Source organism: Balaenoptera acutorostrata, chromosome 13 (genome assembly GCF_949987535.1).
Source record: "Balaenoptera acutorostrata chromosome 13, mBalAcu1.1, whole genome shotgun sequence".
Classification (NCBI taxonomy): Eukaryota; Metazoa; Chordata; class Mammalia; order Artiodactyla; family Balaenopteridae; genus Balaenoptera; species Balaenoptera acutorostrata.
Window position 1 is genome coordinate 57,350,124 of NC_080076.1, and position 19,850 is coordinate 57,369,973.

A 19,850-nucleotide genomic window follows, 5' to 3' on the forward strand; every position below is an offset into this window, starting at 1 on the left:
TCTTGGCCCTTTGGAGATAATATTCCACTGTCTTATACTGTTGCTGTCAAAGCCTGCAAAGCCATTTCTCTCTCAGTCTGTTTATTAGTTCTTCTGTTTTGTTTTTAGTGTTCACTGTGATGTGGATTTCTTTTTATGTATCCTGTTTGGGCTCTTTTGGTCTGAATCTGTGGATCTGTGCCTTTTAGTGGTTTGAGAATATTTGCAGCTTTTATCTGTTCTCTCCTCTCTTTCTCCAAGTACATTTAAACTTGTGTGTGAGATATTATCCTTCAGTCATTCATGTTTTTAGTCCCACTTTGATATTTTTCATTCCTTTTTTTCTTTGTTTCTTATGGGTAAGTGTTTTTGAATGTATCTTTGTGTTCTCTAAATCTTTCCAGCTATGCCACATCTGCTCTCTAACCTTTCCATTTGGTGTAATAGTGGTTCCAGCCTCATCCCCAATTCTGTTTATTTCTGATACTGGGAAATAGTGTCCCTAGCGATCTTGCCTATATTTTGAGAGACCAGGGATGCCTACTCTCCGGAGTGTTGTTATGGTGCAGTAGGAGGTTCAATCAGAGCTCTTCATTTGTCATGATACATGGAAATAAGAATCTCTTTGCTGTAATTCCCATTAGTATTGAGGCAATATATTTTTTTCTTATTTATTTATTTATTTATTTATTTATTTTTTTATTTTTGGCTGTGTTGGGTCTTCGGTTCGTGCGAGGGCTTTCTCCAGTTGCGGCAAGCGGGGGCCACTCTTCATCGCGGTGCGGGGACCGCTCTTCATCGCGGTGCGCGGGCCTTTCTCTATCGCGGCCCCTCCTGTTGCGGGGCACAGGCTCCAGACGCGCAGGCTCAGCAATTGTGGCTCACGGGCCCAGCTGCTCCGTGGCATGTGGGATCTTCCCAGACCAGGGCTCGAACCCGTGTCCCCTGCATTAGCAGGCAGATTCTCAACCACTGCGCCACCAGGGAAGCCCCGAGGCAATATTTTAATGAGTTTTGAAGGAGTAAACAATTTTGAAGGGAAGATTGTAGAGTTATACAGATATTTGAGATTTTCTGATTTATCAGGGTGGGCCCAAGAATTTGCATTTCTTAGCGTTTCCCGGTGTTGCTGATGCAGCTGGTCTGGGTAATAAACTTTGAGAGCCATTGGACTAGATGATGTTTTGGCTTTTGGCTCTGATTCTTTTACATTTGAATAGGGGCGTTATCTGGCTCGGGGATCATTTTATTAACACTTAATAAAACTGCTATAACAATTTCCTTTAGCACCTGAGTAGTTTGTTTAACATCATTGCATTAATGTAATGTTTTATTTTAGTGATCATTCAGGATATGTTCGACCACTACCAGTGCCACGCAGTTTAAATAGTGATATTTCCTATTTTGGTGTTGGGGGCAAGCAGGCTGTTTTCTTTGTTGGACAATCAGCCAGAGTAAGTAAAAATATTTCTTAAAAGTGAAAGTTGATCAAAATATTTTGAGGTTGACTTTCTAAATGTGTTAGTTATCCAGTTTAAGTTGTGGGAATTTATAAAGTACTCTTTTTAATATTTAACAGATGATAAGCAAACCTGCAGATTCCCAGGATGTTCATGAACTTGTACTTTCTAAAGAAGATTTTGAGAAGAAGGAGAAAAATAAAGAGGCAATATATAGCGGATATATTAGAAACAGAAAGGTACAATACATTTTAACTCAGTAATTGTAGATTCATTACTTTGGATGGATGATAAGACAAGAACATTTTTTTCATTTTCTAAGATACTAATGTCATTTTAAAAACTTGAAGATATGGAATTTTCAAATTAAATTTTTATTATTTTTCTTTTAATTATGTGAATAGCAGAAGTGATCATTTATGTGCTTTCTCAGGCTGAAGTCTTCAGAAAACAGATTTTCTCATAAAGCCAAGTAAGCTTTCTGGAAATTGTTCATAAGATTGTAAACCTTTTTCCTTGCACTGAGTTTGAGTTTTTGAATATTTGTTGTATAATAATCATAGAAGCAAAGTAGAAAACAGTGATAGGGTAATAGACTTTTAAGAAATCTGAGCTCCAGAGAAATAAGTAAACGAGAAACTTATTTCTGTTATAAATTTGCATTCAAACGCTCATTTTAATAAGGAGAGTGTTCACAAATTTGAATCTTGGTGGTGAGCACATGGTATTTGTTGTATTACTCATTCAACTTTTCTCTGTTTGAAACATTTTAGAATTTTTAAATTTTTTAAAACTTTTTTTAAAAGTAAGATTGAAAAAATTCTTTTCTGCTTATAAAGCAAATTGTAAAAAATTTTATAAAGAAAATAAAAATAGTCTCAAATACTAGAAAAAAGTACTTATGACATATTTAGTTGAATTTTCTTCTAGTTTAACTTTGTCATATACTTATGGTTTGAGCTCTCATTTATTAATATTTTGAGTATTTCTTCATTTTAGAAAGTATTTTGGTACACAACACACTTTTAATAGCTTCATAGTATCTTTGGCTAAATGTACAGTAATTTCACTATTCTGTTAAGCATTTAGCTTACTTGAAGGATTTTATTATAATTATAAAGACACTGCCATTAGTATCTTTGCATAACATGTTGCCTGAATTGCAGTTTTTTCTTCGTATAAATTGTTAGAATTTTTATAACCGTTATAAGGAATTTGAACTTAGAAACATTTATGGTGTATATTACAAAGTCACTTTTCTGAAAGGTTGAACCCAAATCATATACACTCCCAACAAAGGTATATTGGAAGTGCCTGTTGGATCATTTCCTTATTTTTCAAAAGAACAAAGCGGGGAGGGAAGAATGATAGCAGAATGTTAGTAGTTTGATAAGTGAAAATAATACCTTTTCTTTCATACTAGTGGGCTGAATTTTTTTCATGTTTATTAGCTACTTTTACTTTCTTTATAACTGAACATTATCCTCTGTCCGAGAAATTTCTTCATTTTGCTCATTCCACCTTTTCCTCTTTAAATTTATTGCATTTATTTAACAATTTACATACCTTAATAACATTGTTTATATGATAGTATTCTGTCTTATCTTTTCTATGTTATCTTAAAATCACAAAGCCCTATAAAGTATATTGGTGGAAATATTATTTGCCACGTTAAAACTGGTGAAAAATAGAAATAGAGAATTTAAGTGATTTTTTTCAGAACTGTATACATATGATAAAGCTTGGATAGTACTGAGGTCTCTTGGGTCATCATTTCTTCCAGCTTTTCCTGTGTTTTGTGCTTAGTTCATCCCAGCAAACATTTCATGGGTACCAGTAGGTCCCTAGTCCTTTTCTTTTTCTGACCTGTCCTTTCCAGCCTACTTTTTGGGGGCTCCTCCTCTATTCCTAAGCTGTTATCAGTTACTACTGTGTGTGGGGGGTTGATGGTTCTTGATCTATGGGGGCTAGCACGCGTGCGCCCCCCCCATATATATATATATTCATTCTTTTTTTTTTTTTTTTTAAAGGTTAACTTTCAAACCATTTTTATTTTATAGCTACTTTATTTATTTATTTATTTATTTATTTTTGGCTGTGTTGGGTCTTCGGTTCGTGCGAGGGCTTTCTCCAGTTACGGCAAGTGGGGGCCACTCTTCATCGCGGTGCAGGGACCGCTCTTCATCGCGGTGCGCGGGCCTTTCACTATCGCGGCCCCTCCCGTTGCGGGGCACAGGCTCCAGACGCGCAGGCTCAGTAGTTGTGGCTCACGGGCCCAGCTGCTCCGCGGCATGTGGGATCTTCCCAGACCAGGGCTCGAACCCGTGTCCCCTGCATTAGCAGGCAGATTCTCAATCACTGTGCCACCAGGGAAGCCCTATTCATTCTTATATATACCACTTAATACCAACAGTTCTCAAATATGTATTTCTTGTCAAGACTTTCTTCTTAAGATTGAAACATTGAATCAGTCTGGACTCCTTAAAGGGAAGAAACCATTCTGGCCATTTTAAACAGAAAAGGATTTCATAAAGGGAATTAGATGCTTAGATGATTATTGGAAGGGCTGAAGGAATGATCTTTAGGCTGAGTCTTGTAGAATGATGCCAGGATATTCCAAACTGACCTTCTAGGGATGCTGCAACATCTGCTGTAATCATGTAGCTGGAGGACCACAGCTGGATCTGGAATTCAGAAACACAATACCTTGTCTCTGATCCAAGAGTTGGAAAAGTCTTGCTGCCACAATTGCTCCAACAATGGACACAGAATTTCTGGCCATTACTAGTGCTGTATCAGTGCTGATGCTTAAGCTGGAACCTGGATACTGGTCTTTCAGTACCTTGCATGGTAACAGAGAACTTTTAAGAAACCTCAGGAGATGGCCTTTGCCTCATTTTTCCCTTCTAAATCTTTGGCTAGTACATCTACTTGGTGAAACCTAATTTGCATCCACAAGCAAAAATTTAAGAGTCTGAGGAATAGACGTTTTTGGATTTCTTTCCATCCTCTGCAGCCTGGGAGGGGACAACATAAGGTGGTACAAATGGCAGCTGAATACCAATTGATCCTATGTAGCACATGCACTTCCAGTTTCAGTTAGATGTCCCTCTCCAGGGGTTCTGTAAATAACTCCCTTTTGGTACATCTGAAATCAAATATCTATAAGCGTTTCTTGTTTTCTTCCCCTTTTCCTCCAGCCATTAACAGTATAGTAGTAATTGTAATCCTTGTTGTTAATCATTCACCACATTTAATTCTTTTAAAATAGTTCCTTTCATTTATCCTCTCTTCCACTCATTTCCACTGCTTGATTCAGCCTTTCCAGCCACGTCCTTCATCATATGTTTAACATACATTCTAAACTACCTTGTATCTCTTACAGTCTCAAATCCTTCATGTTCTCATTGGTCTGGGATGTTTTTATTAAGTCATCTGCTGGGTGAATGTCACCCCATTTTTATTTTTTTAACTCTGTAGTTCTTGGCTTATAGCTTTCTAATGGCACATTGTTTTATAATCATTTGTTTCTCATCTATTAGATGGAATTTGTAGGGAGGAAGGATGCTGTCTTTCTTTTATCTTGAACCCTATTTTCCTTATGCCCAGGTTGAGTCATAGGGCTTAGAAGCTGCTATCCAAATATTTGGATAATGAACCTGCATCATCAGTAAACCCAAGCTAATCTACTAACTCTCAAACTGTATAAAATGTTACTTATATATTATGTATTGTAGCTATAATATTAGTAATTTAGTATGTAGGGATGCATTGGAATCGTATTGGAGGGTTGGTTTTTATTTTTTATTAAGAAAGTAATAATACACACTTACTAAAAAAAGAAAACCAGTTTCCTAGACATAATAGTTCAGTGTGTATCTTTAGCCTTATAAGTTTTTATGTGTACAACTTGTATAGTATATATATGCATGCAATTTTTAACATACAGACTCATAGTAAAAACTGAGAAGTTTGTAATTCTTATCCTCAAACACTCCCCCCCTCCCCCCTCCCCACTTCCCTCTGCAAACTGTAGATATTCTCTGAAAGTGGACTGGGGCCCAGGATGATTTTACTCCCTTTTAAACAGTGTGCCTTTGGGCTAAGCCAGCTGGGTTCAGGCTGCATCCTAGTTTTCCTGAACTTGGAGGGCTGGCTGGGCATTGGTCCTGACCAAGTTAAGTGGTAGGTACCCCAAGCAAGGACTCATTCCACCTTAGGGTAAGTGTTCTCAATTTTGGGGTGCATTTTTAAACTCAGTATTTATTTTTCTTTACCCTTTTCTTTATGATTCTCCAATTTGTGTAGCATTATGGTGTAGCATTCTCCTTGATGTGTGCCAGTTTAGCCATCTATGTAAAAGTTTCCCTCTCCTCACAGCATTGTTGTCACACACTCAGCTGATTTGCAATTGGCCATTTTCCTCCAAAAGATTTTTGAAGCCTGTATTTGAAATTATCCAAGTGAATCACATTAAAGGTTGATGTAAACTTTATTTATTAATTACAGTTAAGGTGCATGTAATGTGTTGTACTTTATGTTCACTCTTGTAGCCGTCTGATTCTGTTCACATTACAAATGATGATGAAAGATTTCTACAACATCTTATCTCAGAGGAGAAGGAAAAAGATAGCTTTACTGCTGTGGTTATCACAGGGGTACAACCAGAACACATACAGTACTTGAAAAATTATTTCCTTCTTTGGACAAGACAGTTAGCGTAAGTATTTACATTTGATTCAGGACATGTTTCTTCTTATCTTTCTTAAGATAGAAAATATTACAGACATATTGAAGCCTCTTGGCTGTCTGCTTTACTCCTATCCCATTTCCTTCCCTTCAGTACAGGAACCATTACTCTGATGTTAACGTTAAAATGGTTCTGTATTCTGTAAATAATGCACCAGTCACCAGTAATGTATTGGTCATTACAAATACAAATATGAGGCCCATGCTTTTTGACAACTGTGATAACATTTAAAATAAACTTGAGTTCATCCAATTCAGCTCATCACTCCCAGATCCCCCCTTTTTCCTTTCCTGTGTAGCATGTATTATAATCTTCCATACCACACAGTTTACTTATTTTTTTGTCTGCCTTCTATCTTGGAATGTCTGTCATTTTTTATGCACTGCTGTATCCCAGTGTTCCCTGTTACATAGTAGATGCTCAATAAAAGTTTACTGAATGAATGTATTGAGTCTATTAAAATAAAAAAAAAATCTGTATGTGCCTGTATGACATGAGTAATACTGAAAATAAATCTTTGTGTATCTATTCCAGGAAAACTTCTAGAGAGCATATATTCCATTAGATCAAATCAGAAGTATATATATTTAATGGCTCTTAAGTTTTTTCCTCTGTAGTTACACAGTGTAGACCTTTGACTGGATTGTTTCCATAATTTGTATTAGCCTGAATTAATTAGTCTTGCAAAAATGGGTATACTGTACAAAATTCATGTTTTTAAAGAAAGTATCTTTTCTTATTTATTCAAAGGGCTGTTGTACTTTGCGATTCTCTATTTTATACATATATATTAACAATTAAAATTTTTTATGGGGAAATAAATTTGATTTTAGGAATGCCTTTTTTCTTGAATACTGATGTTTATTGGCTCTGTAACACAAGAGTTTTAAATAGGACTTTGGAATGTTTCTTCTCTAAGAACATCTTTTATTAGTTATTTTATTATTTTTCTTAACCGAAGGAATTCAGTGTACATTAATGACATAATTATAACTTAACTGTTGCTTTTAAAAAGAATGACGTATAACTTTAACCATTCTTTGAAATAGACACTTGCTAAGCTATTTATAGTACTCTTTCTTAATGTATGGTTGTAAACTTATTGTTGACTATGATGTTAACACTTTTGAGATGTCTGAAGAAAGATCTCATGATTTTCAGTGATTTCCTTTTATCTTAGTAGTGTTTTAAACTAGGACAATTAATGTAATTTTAAAAAGTTAAAATTCATATGAAGGAATATTTTAAATTCCTGCTTGAGGAATAATTACACATGTGATACGGGATATGGGGAGAGGTGAATAATCTCCCCCAAATATAATCTTTTGAAACATTTGCCAAAATAAAATAACAAAGATTTCTGAAGTGGTGGTTTTTGATGGGATAATGTTGAATTTATTAGTCTTAGGAGTATTGGCATAAGATTGTTTCAGTGTCATAGGAGAAGAAAGATGAGAGTTACAGAATGATACTCTCATGTTGGGGACATAAGTTAGATACCCAATCCTGTATACTCCCTGATATTTGAGTCCTTTGTAGAACATCCCTAACAAGTAGAATTATAGCCTCTTAACTTCTAGTTTTAGTTTTTTTGATAAACTATACTTAAAGTATTTGGGCCTTGAAGTTGGAAAGACTTGGATTGAAGCCCCCCCAACTCTATAATTCTGTGACCTTAAGTAAATTAAATTATATATTTTTCTTGCATTCCGATTTCTATATAAAATGAAGGGTAATAATACCTGAATCTCAGGATTGTTTTTACCATTAAATGGTGTACTCTGTTTAAAAATGCTTAGTATAGTGCTTGGCACCTAGTAGGTACTGCCAAATAGTAGTTATAGAATTTTTTTTGGTAGAAGATGAGATGAACTGTAATTTTATGTGAATTGAAAGTGTAAAGTTATTTTTCTGTGTTTTAGGCATATTTATCATTACTATATTCATGGCCCAAAAGGAAATGAAAAACGTACATCAAAAGAAGTTGGACCTTTCAACAACATTGATATTGAAGTAAGATAAAATTCTTTCTTCAAGTATTGTGAATTATTAGGTATCTGTTCTAGTTCCAAGTTACTCTGGACAAGAAAAATCAGTCAGTAAATAGGCAACTTCTCTGTCCTTGTCTTTTACCAAAACACTTCCTAATTTGATATCCAAGTAAAGAGATTATTCCTAGATATATTTTTGTGGAACCTTTGTTTACGGTAGTATATGGTTTCTCCTTTCTCTGTCTTCTCTAGAGATATGAGCTGTTACTGAATATCATGTCTCAAAAGCAGGGAAGAAAAGAAATAAATAGTTTCTCTTTTGTTCACAGAAGTCTTATAACGGTAAAGTAAGATTCAGAAGAAAAGAATATTTGAGTGTTGAGTTCTTAGTATCCTTGCCCACACATCAGGAAGAATTTCATGTACATCTTTATCCCACTTCCTACCTCTAGCAGGAAACCTTGAATTAAATGTACTCATCACTTAATATATCCTTCAGCTCTGCTTTGCTCTTTCTTTGCTTACTTTCAGTTTTTTTGTAGTATATTTTTTTTGAGATGCTACTTAGAGCTATTTAATCCAAATAAAAATATATATGTATTTCAATAAGCTAGATGATTACTTGTACAAATAAAAGTAGTTTTTGCCTGTTCTGTTGTTGGATCATAGCTGAGAACAAAAGTAAAGTCACTATAGAATTTAATTGTTTTTGTTTTATTTTTATTTTAGATTTCTATGTTTGAAAAGGGGAAGACACCTAAGATTATCAACCTAAGGGAAATACAAGATGACATGCAGACGTTGTATATAAATACAGCAGCCGATAGTTTTGAGTTCAAGGCTCATGTTGAAGGAGATGGTGTAGTGGAAGGGATTATCCGATATCACCCTTTTCTATATGATAGAGAAACGTACCCTGATGATCCATGCTTTCCATCAAGTATGTTAATCTGTTATCTTAGCTATAAAATGTGAAGTTGTGATTTAGGATAGTGATTTGTTTTCTTAATAATAATTATTAGTTGGGCTGTTGAGGTTAGATAAATTTAAAAACTTTTTTCCCTCATGCAAATCTTAAGTTTATAAAGTATTTATAATTTTTATAATTCTTAATTTTTGTGTATATTCATTTCCAGATGAATAAAGCAGTGGCTTTAAGAAAGATTATATATTCTTTTATCATAGATCTCTTCCTGAACTGAACTTTTAGCTATGTACTGCATAGTAATCCTTTATATATTCTCCATGTTGTCTTCCTGTTATCTTTGTAGGTATTTATAAAGTAGTTTTAAACTTTACTTAGTCATACTAGTTTTTTCTTTATGCTTTCTGATTTTTGCCTTGCTATAGAAAGGCTTCTTATACCTCAAGATTATAAAAAAGATCCTGTGGTTTTTTTTCTTAATCATTTTATGTTTACATCTTTGACACATCTCTAATCTTTTTTGTGTGTGGGTTAATATTTTTCATGTGGGTTTCCAGTTTCCTAACACCAATTATTGAATGTTATGATTTTTGTAATAGTTTAAATATCACTTTCATAATAATATAAAGTTCCCATAAGTGCATAGATCTGGATTTTTTTACTGTAAGGAATTGATCTAGTTTGTGTTTTTATTTATTAATTTATTATAAATTTATTTATTTATTTATTTATGGCTGTGTTGGGTCTTTGTTGCTGTGAGCGGGGGCTACTCTTTGTCGTGGTGTGCAGGCTTCTCATTGCAGTGGCTTCTCTTGTTGTGGAGCACGGGCTCTAGGTGCGCGGGCTTCGGTAGTTGTAGCATGTGGGCTCAATAGTTGTGGCTTGCGGGCTCTAGAGCGCAGGCTCAGTAGTTGTGGCGCACGGGCTTAGTTGCTTCGCGGCATGTGAGATCTTCCCGGACCAGGGCTCGAACCTGTGTCCCCTGCATTGGCAGGCGGATTCTTAACCACTGTGCCACCAGGGAAGTCCCTATTTTGTGTTTTTATACATGAGCAATGATACTCTCTTGTCCTTTATACTGTATATTGATATCTATAGGGCAAGACACTATTGTTCTTTTTTGAGAAAATTCTTAATGCTTAATCTTTTGTTCTTCTGGATAAGCTTTGGAATCACTTTGTATTGTACTTTCACTTTAAAAAAATCCTAGTGGTATTATTGGGATTGCATTGAATTTTCATAGATTAACAGTATTAAATTTTCTCATTCAGAATAATTCTTTAGTATAGCCTTAGTATTGTGGGTTTTGGAACCAGATTTCCTGATTTGAATCCTATCTTGGCCACTTTGTGTAAACTTTGACAAAGTACTGCCTGCCTCAGTATCTGTGAAATGGGGGGGTAATAATTCTTGCCTCATAGACGTGTTGTGAGGGTTGAATAAGAAACTGCTTCAAGTCCTCAGAATAGTGCCTGACTTTGTTTAGTAAGTGCTCATACATGTTATTACTCAGTGACCTTCCCTCCCGTGAAGTCTCTAGCATGTTTTTCATTTGCCATTTGTAATTTTTGCATGCTTATAGACAAAAACATAAAGTTCTTTAAATGATGTCTTAAAATAATAGCCAGTAAGTTGAATGAGATCAGAGGGGTTCTCTAAGAGCAAGTGAAATGGTGTGATTGAAAGGAATATTTACTTGTGATGGACTTGTGAGAGTTTTTTTGGGAGAAGAAGGCTTTATTTGGGGTGGGGGGAATGATTAATGCCAGAATGACTGAGGTATTACCATGTCAGGATCAGAATGTTTGAATCTAATTTATCTGAATATATGAAAATGTATTACTAACAAACATAAAAATGTAGAGAGTTGTGCTTTATAACATAGGTTATAATTCTAGCTGTATCATAAAGTAAACTTACATTCAGTATTATTAATTTGTCCAAGCTAGGCAAACTTGCTGTTGCTAGATACTGTAGATTTTCCAGATGATTTTTATGTAAGTAAACTGGTTCTGACAGAGTTGTGAAGCTTGTGGTTTAGGTACAGGATTCAAGCTCCCATATTTATAAATAGGTTTTAAAGATTGCAGGCTCAGTAGTTAGTATAGTACTCCTAACACAGATTGATTAGTATGTAAGTAATTATTGACTTTGTAATGAGAAACACTATTGGTAATGTGGAACCACTTTGAAAATCTGCCTTTTTGAGGGCAAACAGAATAAAGCCACCTTTAGGTTTTATAGAATGCAATGTTAAAGATCATAAGAATTTTTGTTACCATTTCTCTGAAGTAGCTTTAACATTTCACTTACAGAAATTGATTTCTCAGTGGTAAAAATTGCATATACTTTATAGCAATAAACATTTTGTTCCAATATTCCTTTGTTCTAGAATTAAAAGATGAAGACGATGATGATGACTGTTTCATACTTGAGAAAGCAGCAAGAGGGAAAAGACCTATTTTTGAATGTTTTTGGAATGGACGACTAATACCATATACATCTGTTGAAGAGTAAGTTCTGATTTTTGCTGAAATTACATTGTTTTGTGATCTAATCTTTTTACTAACTAATACTTTGTTCTGTTCAAGCTTTGACTGGTGTACTCCTCCTAAGAAGAGAGGGCTTGCACCGATTGAGTGCTACAATAGGATATCTGGTGCATTATTCACTAATGACAAATTCCAGGTCAGCACAAATAAACTGACCTTTATGGATCTTGAGCTAAAATTGAAAGATAAGAACACCCTTTTTACAAGGATTTTAAATGGACAGGTATGGTTTTAAGTATCAAGTTTTGAATATTTGCAAGTGTTCTGTTTTAAGTACAAAAAAAGTCACTAGTAGTGTAGATTTGTACTGACAATTTGCATACTTTTCATTTTATTTAATCAGGAGTATAAATTTTCATTCATGAGCATTTATGTGTTCACTCAAAAATTTCAAACTGATTAGATCTTGTTCAGATAAAATTTACAGATCTTTTATCAGATCTTCATCAGTACCTTGACATAGTAAATAGAAGCTACAGAACCATGTCCATTTGATAAGAGCATATAAGAACAATTTTATCTAATATAAAAGCTGTGTTTATATATTAATAACCTAAATATGCAATTTTAATCTAATCTTGGGGGTAAAATTGAGGTAGAACTATGAAATACTTTGGGCTAAAAGGTGCTGTGAGATTGATCAGTATTAAAATCTGCATTAATCAGTAGAAAAAGAATGATAAATTTTTTAAAAAGTAGGATAGAACTAGTGTACTTTTATTCTACTTAAGCACCTCAGAAACTTTTACTTGATACTACTCTTTCAGTAGTTTAATGTTAAGTTGCCAAGAGATGGATGCGTTTATTCTGAACTTAAAATTGCTTAAGCAATAAGCACAATACATGACACACAGTATTTATAGTCAGTCATCCCTACAACATGTTGAAATTCATTTTGCTCTTAATAAAAAGTTACTGAATCTTATATAATTTTATCGAATACAAGGGCTGTACATTGAAATACAGCATAAAAATTTGGTAGGTGGACTGTCCCATTCCTAGTTAATAATTTTATATTCTTGTCAAGTTGACAAAGTGACAACAGTAATTTGCTGATTCAGGAAGGAGTTGGTACCTGGGAACAGATTAGGGGGAAGAGTTCCTTGAAGATATATGCCATTTTTGAGTGTTTACCAGGTACATGTTACTTCTTATTCAAATAACTTTTTAAAACCAAAAGTTGGTTTTTTTTTTTGGTGATTAACTTACTGGCCCTTTGACTATAAGCTGCAAAAACTTAAGCTGAAATCAGTTTTAGTTTTGCCCCATTTTCATTTGGAAATGGTATATTGTGGAATAAGATATATAGGGGGAAATGAACTTCTATAACTTTATGCAAAGTCTTCTGTGAAAGCATGTGATGTAGAGATTATCTTCCCTACTCATTCTCCTAAAGATAGGCATTAAACAAGTATATAGCACCTTATGCTGGAATGTAAATCTCTATACTGTCTTCCATCAGGGTGAAGAATGCTAAGCAGTAGCACATTTTCTTCTTATGTATTATTAGAAAACAATTTTTATTTTATGATTTATTTTCTGAATAAATATAGATATATAATACATAATTAAAAGAAAAGATGTGTTTTGCATAGCAATATTTCTCTACCTTTTTTTCACTATCACTTTATAAAAGAGCTTTCTTGACCTTTTCTCCCCCAATCACTCCCCCCAATGACATTTTAATACCATAGATATACCATATATACGTTTAAGTACTATATGTATTTAAATCTGTGCCTGATACATAAAAAGATATTTTTATTGCCCTATTGAGAATGTGCGTCGTTCACAGTAAGAAAGCTTCCACTTACCCTTTTCCCCTAATCAGCTAGTTCTCCTTATCCTAGGCAGCCAGTGTTTGTCATTTTTTGGTATATCCTAGGATTTAAAACAAGGAAGCAAATCTTTGTTGATATTGACCATTGAGACCTTGGACCCAAGGATGTAGCAAAGATTTTTCTTTCTTTAGTAATGTGTTTGATAGAAATCTAAATTTGTATGGGAGAAGGATCCAGCAAAATATTTTAGTTTTTTATTAGGTTTTCTGGGGTGGGCAGGTATGTGGAAGGAAAAATGAAATGAATGAGAAGTGTCTGTGGTTGTATTTGTTTACTAGTAGCTATATTTCATAGAACATTTTAAAATTTTACAGGAGCAGCGAATGAAGATTGACAGAGAATTTGCTTTATGGCTGAAGGACTGTCATGAAAAGTATGACAAACAAATAAAATTTACACTTTTTAAAGGAATAATTACACGTCCTGATCTTCCTTCTAAAAAGCAGGGCCCCTGGGCGACTTATTCAGCAATAGAATGGGATGGAAAAATATACAAAGCAGGACAGCTGGTAAGTTTAACTTACTTTTAGATTTAATTTTTAGTAGAATTTGAAACTAAATTAGATGTATTAGAATTTATCAACAACCAAAAATAATATATTTACTCTTGGCTCCTCAGGAGCCAGAAAAGAACGAAAAGGCCAAACGGATTTTTTTTTTTTTAATTTTTATTTATTTATTTATGGCTGTGTTGGATCTTCGTTTCTGTGCGAGGACTTTCTCTAGTTGTGGCAAGCGGGGGCCACTCTTCATTGCGGTGCGCGGGCCTCTCACTATCGTGGCCCCTCTTGTTGCGGAGCACAGGCTCCAGACGCGCAGGCTCAGTAATTGTGGCTCACGGGCCCATTTGCTCCGCGGCATGTGGGATCTTCCCAGACCAGGGCTCGAACCCGTGTCCCCTGCATTGGCAGGCAGATTCTCAACCACTGTGCCACAAGGGAAGCCCCCAAACGGATTTTAATTACGTAATTTAACAGGACATTTTATAAAAAACTTGATTTTTGCCAAAGACTCAATTAACAAGGTTTTTATTGTTTCTTGCACTAAACTTTACTCAAATGGAGAATTCCGTTTTGTTTTTTTAATTGTGATATGGAGAAATTATTTTTCAGCAAATTTTTATTGAGTGCTGCTCGTGAGTTACTGTGCTATTGACTGCATTGTAGAGAATGCAGAGATCTAGGGGATGTCCTTTGTCCTTCAGGCTGTTACAGCCTGAAAACAGAGATAACCTAAGCAGAATAATCATAGGTAAGAAGGGGGTAAGTGCTATGAAAAGAGAGAATGAATAGTGCTCATAATTTAGAAGGAGAGAATTTTCTGACCTCGGATTGCCCTGGGAGAAGAGGGTAAAATCATGCAATTCTTTGTGCATGAAGTGGCATTTGTATGGAACTTGAAAGAGGTAAAGGCTCAGGTTTTCAGAGGTAATTATGAAGGTAATAAATGCACAAATGTGACACTCTTATCATCGTATATCGAAAGCTTTGGAATCAGATGCGGTCACCTCCAAGTAGTGTGTGTAGCTACAGCTTGCTTTTCCAACATTTAGAGGTTAGGAAAACGAAGAGGAGGAGCTGACAAAGGAGAATTGAAAGGGATAAGATAGTGAGATAGAAGGAAACCAGGAGAATAAGGTATTTGTGAAGAGTTACAAGGAGGGAGTGATCAGTTTTGTCAAATTCTGTGTGGTAGTCAAGTGAAACGCTTTCTCAGAGAAGATAATCTGAGCACAGACGAAGACAAGTAGATGCAGGGAAACCGCAAGCAACAGAGTTGGGTTGCTGCAACCTATTGTGTGTGTGAGGAGAAATAGTTCAGAAATGAAATGAGGCTGGAAGGTAGGTTGGGTGTAAATTTTTGTTGTCCTTGTAGTTGGGACGTTTTGAATTGGACCAATGGAAATTACCCTTAGATTTTTCAAGCCAAGTAAGGAGAAGAAATACATTATAGGCAAGTTTTGAGCTAATTTATTTGAAAGAAATGATAACTTTGTAAGTCACTGTTCACAGTCTGCAAGCAACATTTATGGGGGTTTGAGATAATTTGCATTAATAATAATTGACTTTGAAGGCTTTGGGCATTTTAGACACATGCATAGCTATGACATTTTTGTATGAAGAAGCCACTGTGTCTTTTCAAAGATGTTACAAATAAGTGGAGAACTTCACAAATATAACTTTATTAGAATATTAGAATGCTTTTTTTGTTAATTTTTCTAATGATAGATGCTGAGTTTTCTCCTTGCATAAAGTAGTTCTGTTAAGTAATTGTTAAACCTGTTTTTCTAAAAGTAAGTATTAATACTAAATCCTTGTTTTAAAACTAAATATTAGGTCAAGACAATCAAGACACTTCCTCTCTTTTATGGAAGCATTGTAAAATTTTTTCTTTATGGTGATCATGATGGAGAAGTATATGCTACAGGAGGAGAGGTTCAAATTGCAATGGTAAGACCCCCAAATAACAAAAAATATTTCTTCAAAGTCTCTTGGTACTACTCCTTTCTTTTGCTTAATTGTTAAAACAAAGATATGGTATTCTATTTTGCCTTGTATTTGGATTTCCAATTGGTTAAAGCAGTGGTAGCATGAATTTTTATGTTTCATATTTGATGTTTTTAATAATCTGTAGAACTTAACATCTGTGTGCCCAGTGTTTAATAAATGTTACATATATTATTGCTAGTTAACACAGTAATTTTGTAAAGTGCACATTTCATCCAATGCCCACAAACATAAACATTGGAGCCAGACTTCTATCTCAAGAATGAAAAACTTCAAAACTAGAGCTGGTTTTATCCTTATACTATGCTTCTGTTAAAATTAGAATGGCCTAAGGCCTATTTAATTAGGCCGAAGGAGTTTACATGAAAAATGGAAGTAAACACTGTGGTATAATGTAATAATAGATATTATGATTTATATACTTAATTAGGGTAAAAATATGTTTCTTTGGAAGAAATGTTTTTGTTGCAGCTAAATTTATTTTATTTTATTTTTTAACATTTTTATTGGAGTATAATTGCTTTACAATGGTGTGTTAGTTTTTGTTTTATAACAAAGTGAATCAGTTATACATATGTTCCCATATCTCTTCCCTCTTGCATCTCCCTCCCTCCTACCCTCCCTATCCCACCCCTCTAGGTGGTCACAAAGCACCAAGCTGATCTCCCTGTGCTATGCGGTTGCTTCCCACTAGCTATCTATTTTACATTTGGTAGTGTATATATGTCTATGCCACTCTCTCACCCTGTCACATCTTACCCCTCGCCCTCCCCATATCCTCAAGTCCATTCTCTAGTAGGTCTGTGTCTATATTCGCGTCTTGCCACTAGGTTCTTCATGACCTTTATTTTCCCTTAGATTCCATATATATGTGTTAGCATACTGTATTTGTTTTTCTCTTTCTGACTTACTTCACTCTGTATGACAGACTCTAACTCCATCCACCTCACTACGAATACCTCCATTTCATTTCTTTTTATGGCTGAGTAATATTCCATTGTATATATGTGCCACATCTTCTTTATCCATTCATCTGTCGTTGGACATTTAGGTTGCTTCCATGTCCTGGCTATTGTAAATAGAGCTGCAATGAACATTTTGGTACATGACTCTTTTTGACCTATGGTTTTCTCAGGGTATATGCCCAGTAGTGGGATTGCTGGGTCGTATGGTAGTTCTATTTTTAGTTTTTTAAGGAACCTCCATACTGTTCTCCATAGTGGCTGTATCAATTTACATTCCCACCAACAGTGCAAGAGTGTTCCCTTTTCTCCACACCCTCTCCAGCATTTATTGTTTCTAGATTTTTTGATGATGGCCATTCTGACCAGTGTGAGATGATATCTCATTGTAGTTTTGATTTGCATTTCTCTAATGATTAATGATGTTGAGCATTCTTTCATGTGTCTGTAGGCCATCTGTATATCTTCTTTGGAGAAATGTCTATTTAGATCTTCTGCCCATTTTTGGATTGGGTTGTTCGTTTTTTTGTTATTGAGCTGCATGAGCTGCTTGTAAATCTTGGAGATTAATCCTTTGTCAATTGCTTCATTTGCAAATATTTTCTCCCATTCTGAGGGTTGTCTTTTGGTCTTGTTTATGGTTTCCTTTGCTGTGCAAAAGCTTTTAAGTTTCATTAGGTCCCACTTGTTTGTGTCCTTATTTCCATTTCTCTGGGAGCTGGATCAAAAAGAATCTTGCTGTGATGTATGTCATAGAGTGTTCTGCCTATGTTTTCCTCTAAGAGTTTGATAGTGTCTGCCCTTACACTTAGGTCTTTAATCCATTTTGAGTTTATTTTTGTGCATGGTGTCAGGGAGTGTTCTAATTTCATACTTTTACATGTTCCTGTCCAATTTTCCCAGCACAACTTATTGAAGAGGCTGTCTTTTCTCCACTGTATATGCTTGCCTCCTTTATCAAAGATAAGTTGACCATATGTGTGTGGGTTTATCTCTGGGCTTTCTATCCTGTTCCATTGATCTATATTTCTGTTTTTGTGCCAGTACCAAACTGTCTTGATTACTGAAGCTTTGTAATATAGTCTGAAGTCAGGGAGCCTGATTCCCCCAGCTCCATTTTTCGTTCTCAAGATTGCTTTGGCTATTCGGGGTCTTTTGTGTTTCCATACAAATTGTGAAATTTTTTGTTCTAGTTCTGTGAAAAATGCCAGTGGTAGTTTGATAGGGATTGCATTGAATCTGTAGATTGCTTTGGGTAGTAGAGTCATTTTCACAATGTTGATTCTTCCAATCCAGGAACATGGTATATCTCTCCATCTATTTGTATCATCTTTAATTTCTTTCATCAGTGTCTTATAATTTTCTGCATACAGGTCTTTTGTCTCCTTAGGTAGGTTTATTCCTAGATATTTTATTCTTTTTGTTGCAGTGGTAAATGGGAGTGTTCTCTTAATTTCACTTTCAGATTTTTCGTCATTAGTGTATAGAAATGCAAGAGATTTCTGTGCATTAATTTTGTATCCTGCTACTTTACCAAATTCATTGATTAGCTCTAGGAGTTTTCTGGTAGCATCTTTAGGATTCTCTATGTATAGTATCATGTCATCTGCAAATAGTGACAGCTTTACTTCTTCTTTTCCGATTTGGATTCCTTTTATTTCTTTGTCTTCTCTGATTGCTGTGGCTAACACTTCCAAAACTATGTTGAATAATAGTGGTGAGAGTGGGCAACCTTGTCTTGTTCCTGATCTTAGTGGAAATGATTTCAGTTTTTCAGCATTGAGGACAATGTTGACTGCGGGTTTGTCATATATGGCCTTTATTATGTTGAGGAAAGTTCCCTCTATGCCTACTTTCTGCAGGGCTTTTATCATAAATGGGTGTTGAATTTTGTCGAAAGCTTTCTCTGCATCTATTGAGATGATCATATGGTTTTTCTCCTTCAATTTGTTAATATGGTGTATCACATTGATTGATTTGCGTATATTGAAGAATCCTTGCATTCCTGGGATATACCCCACTTGATCATGGTGTATGATCCTTTTAATGTGCTGTTGGATTCTGTTTGCTAGTATTTTGTTGAGGATTTTTGCATCTATGTTCATCAGTGATATTGGCCTGTAGTTTTCTTTCTTTGTGACATCTTTGTCTGATTTTGGTATCAGGGTGATGGTGGCCTCGTAGAATGAGTTTGGGAGTGTTCCTGCCTCTGCAATATTTTCGAAGAGTTTGAGAAGGATAGGTGTTAGCTCTTCTCTAAATGTTTGATAGAATTCACCTGTGAAGCCATCTGGTCCTGGGCTTTTGTTTGTTGGAAGGTTTTTAATCACAGTTTCAATTTCAGTGCTTGTGATTGGTCTGTTCATATTTTCTATTTCTTCCTGGTTCAGTCTCGGCAGTTTGTGCATTTCTAAGAATCTGTCCATTTCTTCCAGGTTGTCCATTTTTTTGGCATAGAGTTGCTTGCAGTAATCTCTCATGATCTTTTGTATTTCTGCAGTGTCAGTGGTTACTTCTCCTTTTTCATTTCTAATTCTATTGATCTGAGTCTTCTCCCTTTTTCTCTTGATGAGTCTGGCTAATGGTTTATCAATTTTGTTTATCTTCTCAAAGAACCAGCTTTTAGTTTCATTGATTTTTGCTATTGTTTCCTTCATTTCTTTTTCACTTATTTCTGACCTGATCTTTATAATTTCTTTCCTTCTGCTGGCTTTGGGGTTTTTTTGTTCTTCTTTCTCTAATTGCTTCAGGTGCAAGGTTAGGTTGTTTATTCGAGATGTTTTCTGTTTCTTGAGGTAGGCTTGTGTTGCTATAAACTTCCCTCTTAGCACTGCTTTTGCTGCGTCCCATAGGTTTTGGGTCGTCGTATCTCCATTGTCATTT

General features: G+C 35.1%; 1 protein-coding gene across 2 annotated transcripts in view; it reads left to right on the forward strand.

Annotated features, from left to right (window-relative positions):
- SMCHD1 (structural maintenance of chromosomes flexible hinge domain containing 1) overlaps window positions 1-19,850 on the forward strand; it is a 133,606-nt gene that overhangs the window by 31,346 nt on the left and 82,410 nt on the right. For both annotated transcript variants that reach the window (XM_057526926.1, XM_057526927.1), the window contains 9 exons: window positions 1,319-1,433; window positions 1,559-1,678; window positions 5,993-6,159; window positions 8,112-8,202; window positions 8,910-9,120; window positions 11,498-11,618; window positions 11,697-11,880; window positions 13,813-14,007; window positions 15,835-15,948. In XM_057526926.1, coding sequence (XP_057382909.1) covers window positions 1,319-1,433; window positions 1,559-1,678; window positions 5,993-6,159; window positions 8,112-8,202; window positions 8,910-9,120; window positions 11,498-11,618; window positions 11,697-11,880; window positions 13,813-14,007; window positions 15,835-15,948 — 1,318 coding nt within the window. The remainder of the gene's footprint in view (window positions 1-1,318; window positions 1,434-1,558; window positions 1,679-5,992; window positions 6,160-8,111; window positions 8,203-8,909; window positions 9,121-11,497; window positions 11,619-11,696; window positions 11,881-13,812; window positions 14,008-15,834; window positions 15,949-19,850) is intronic.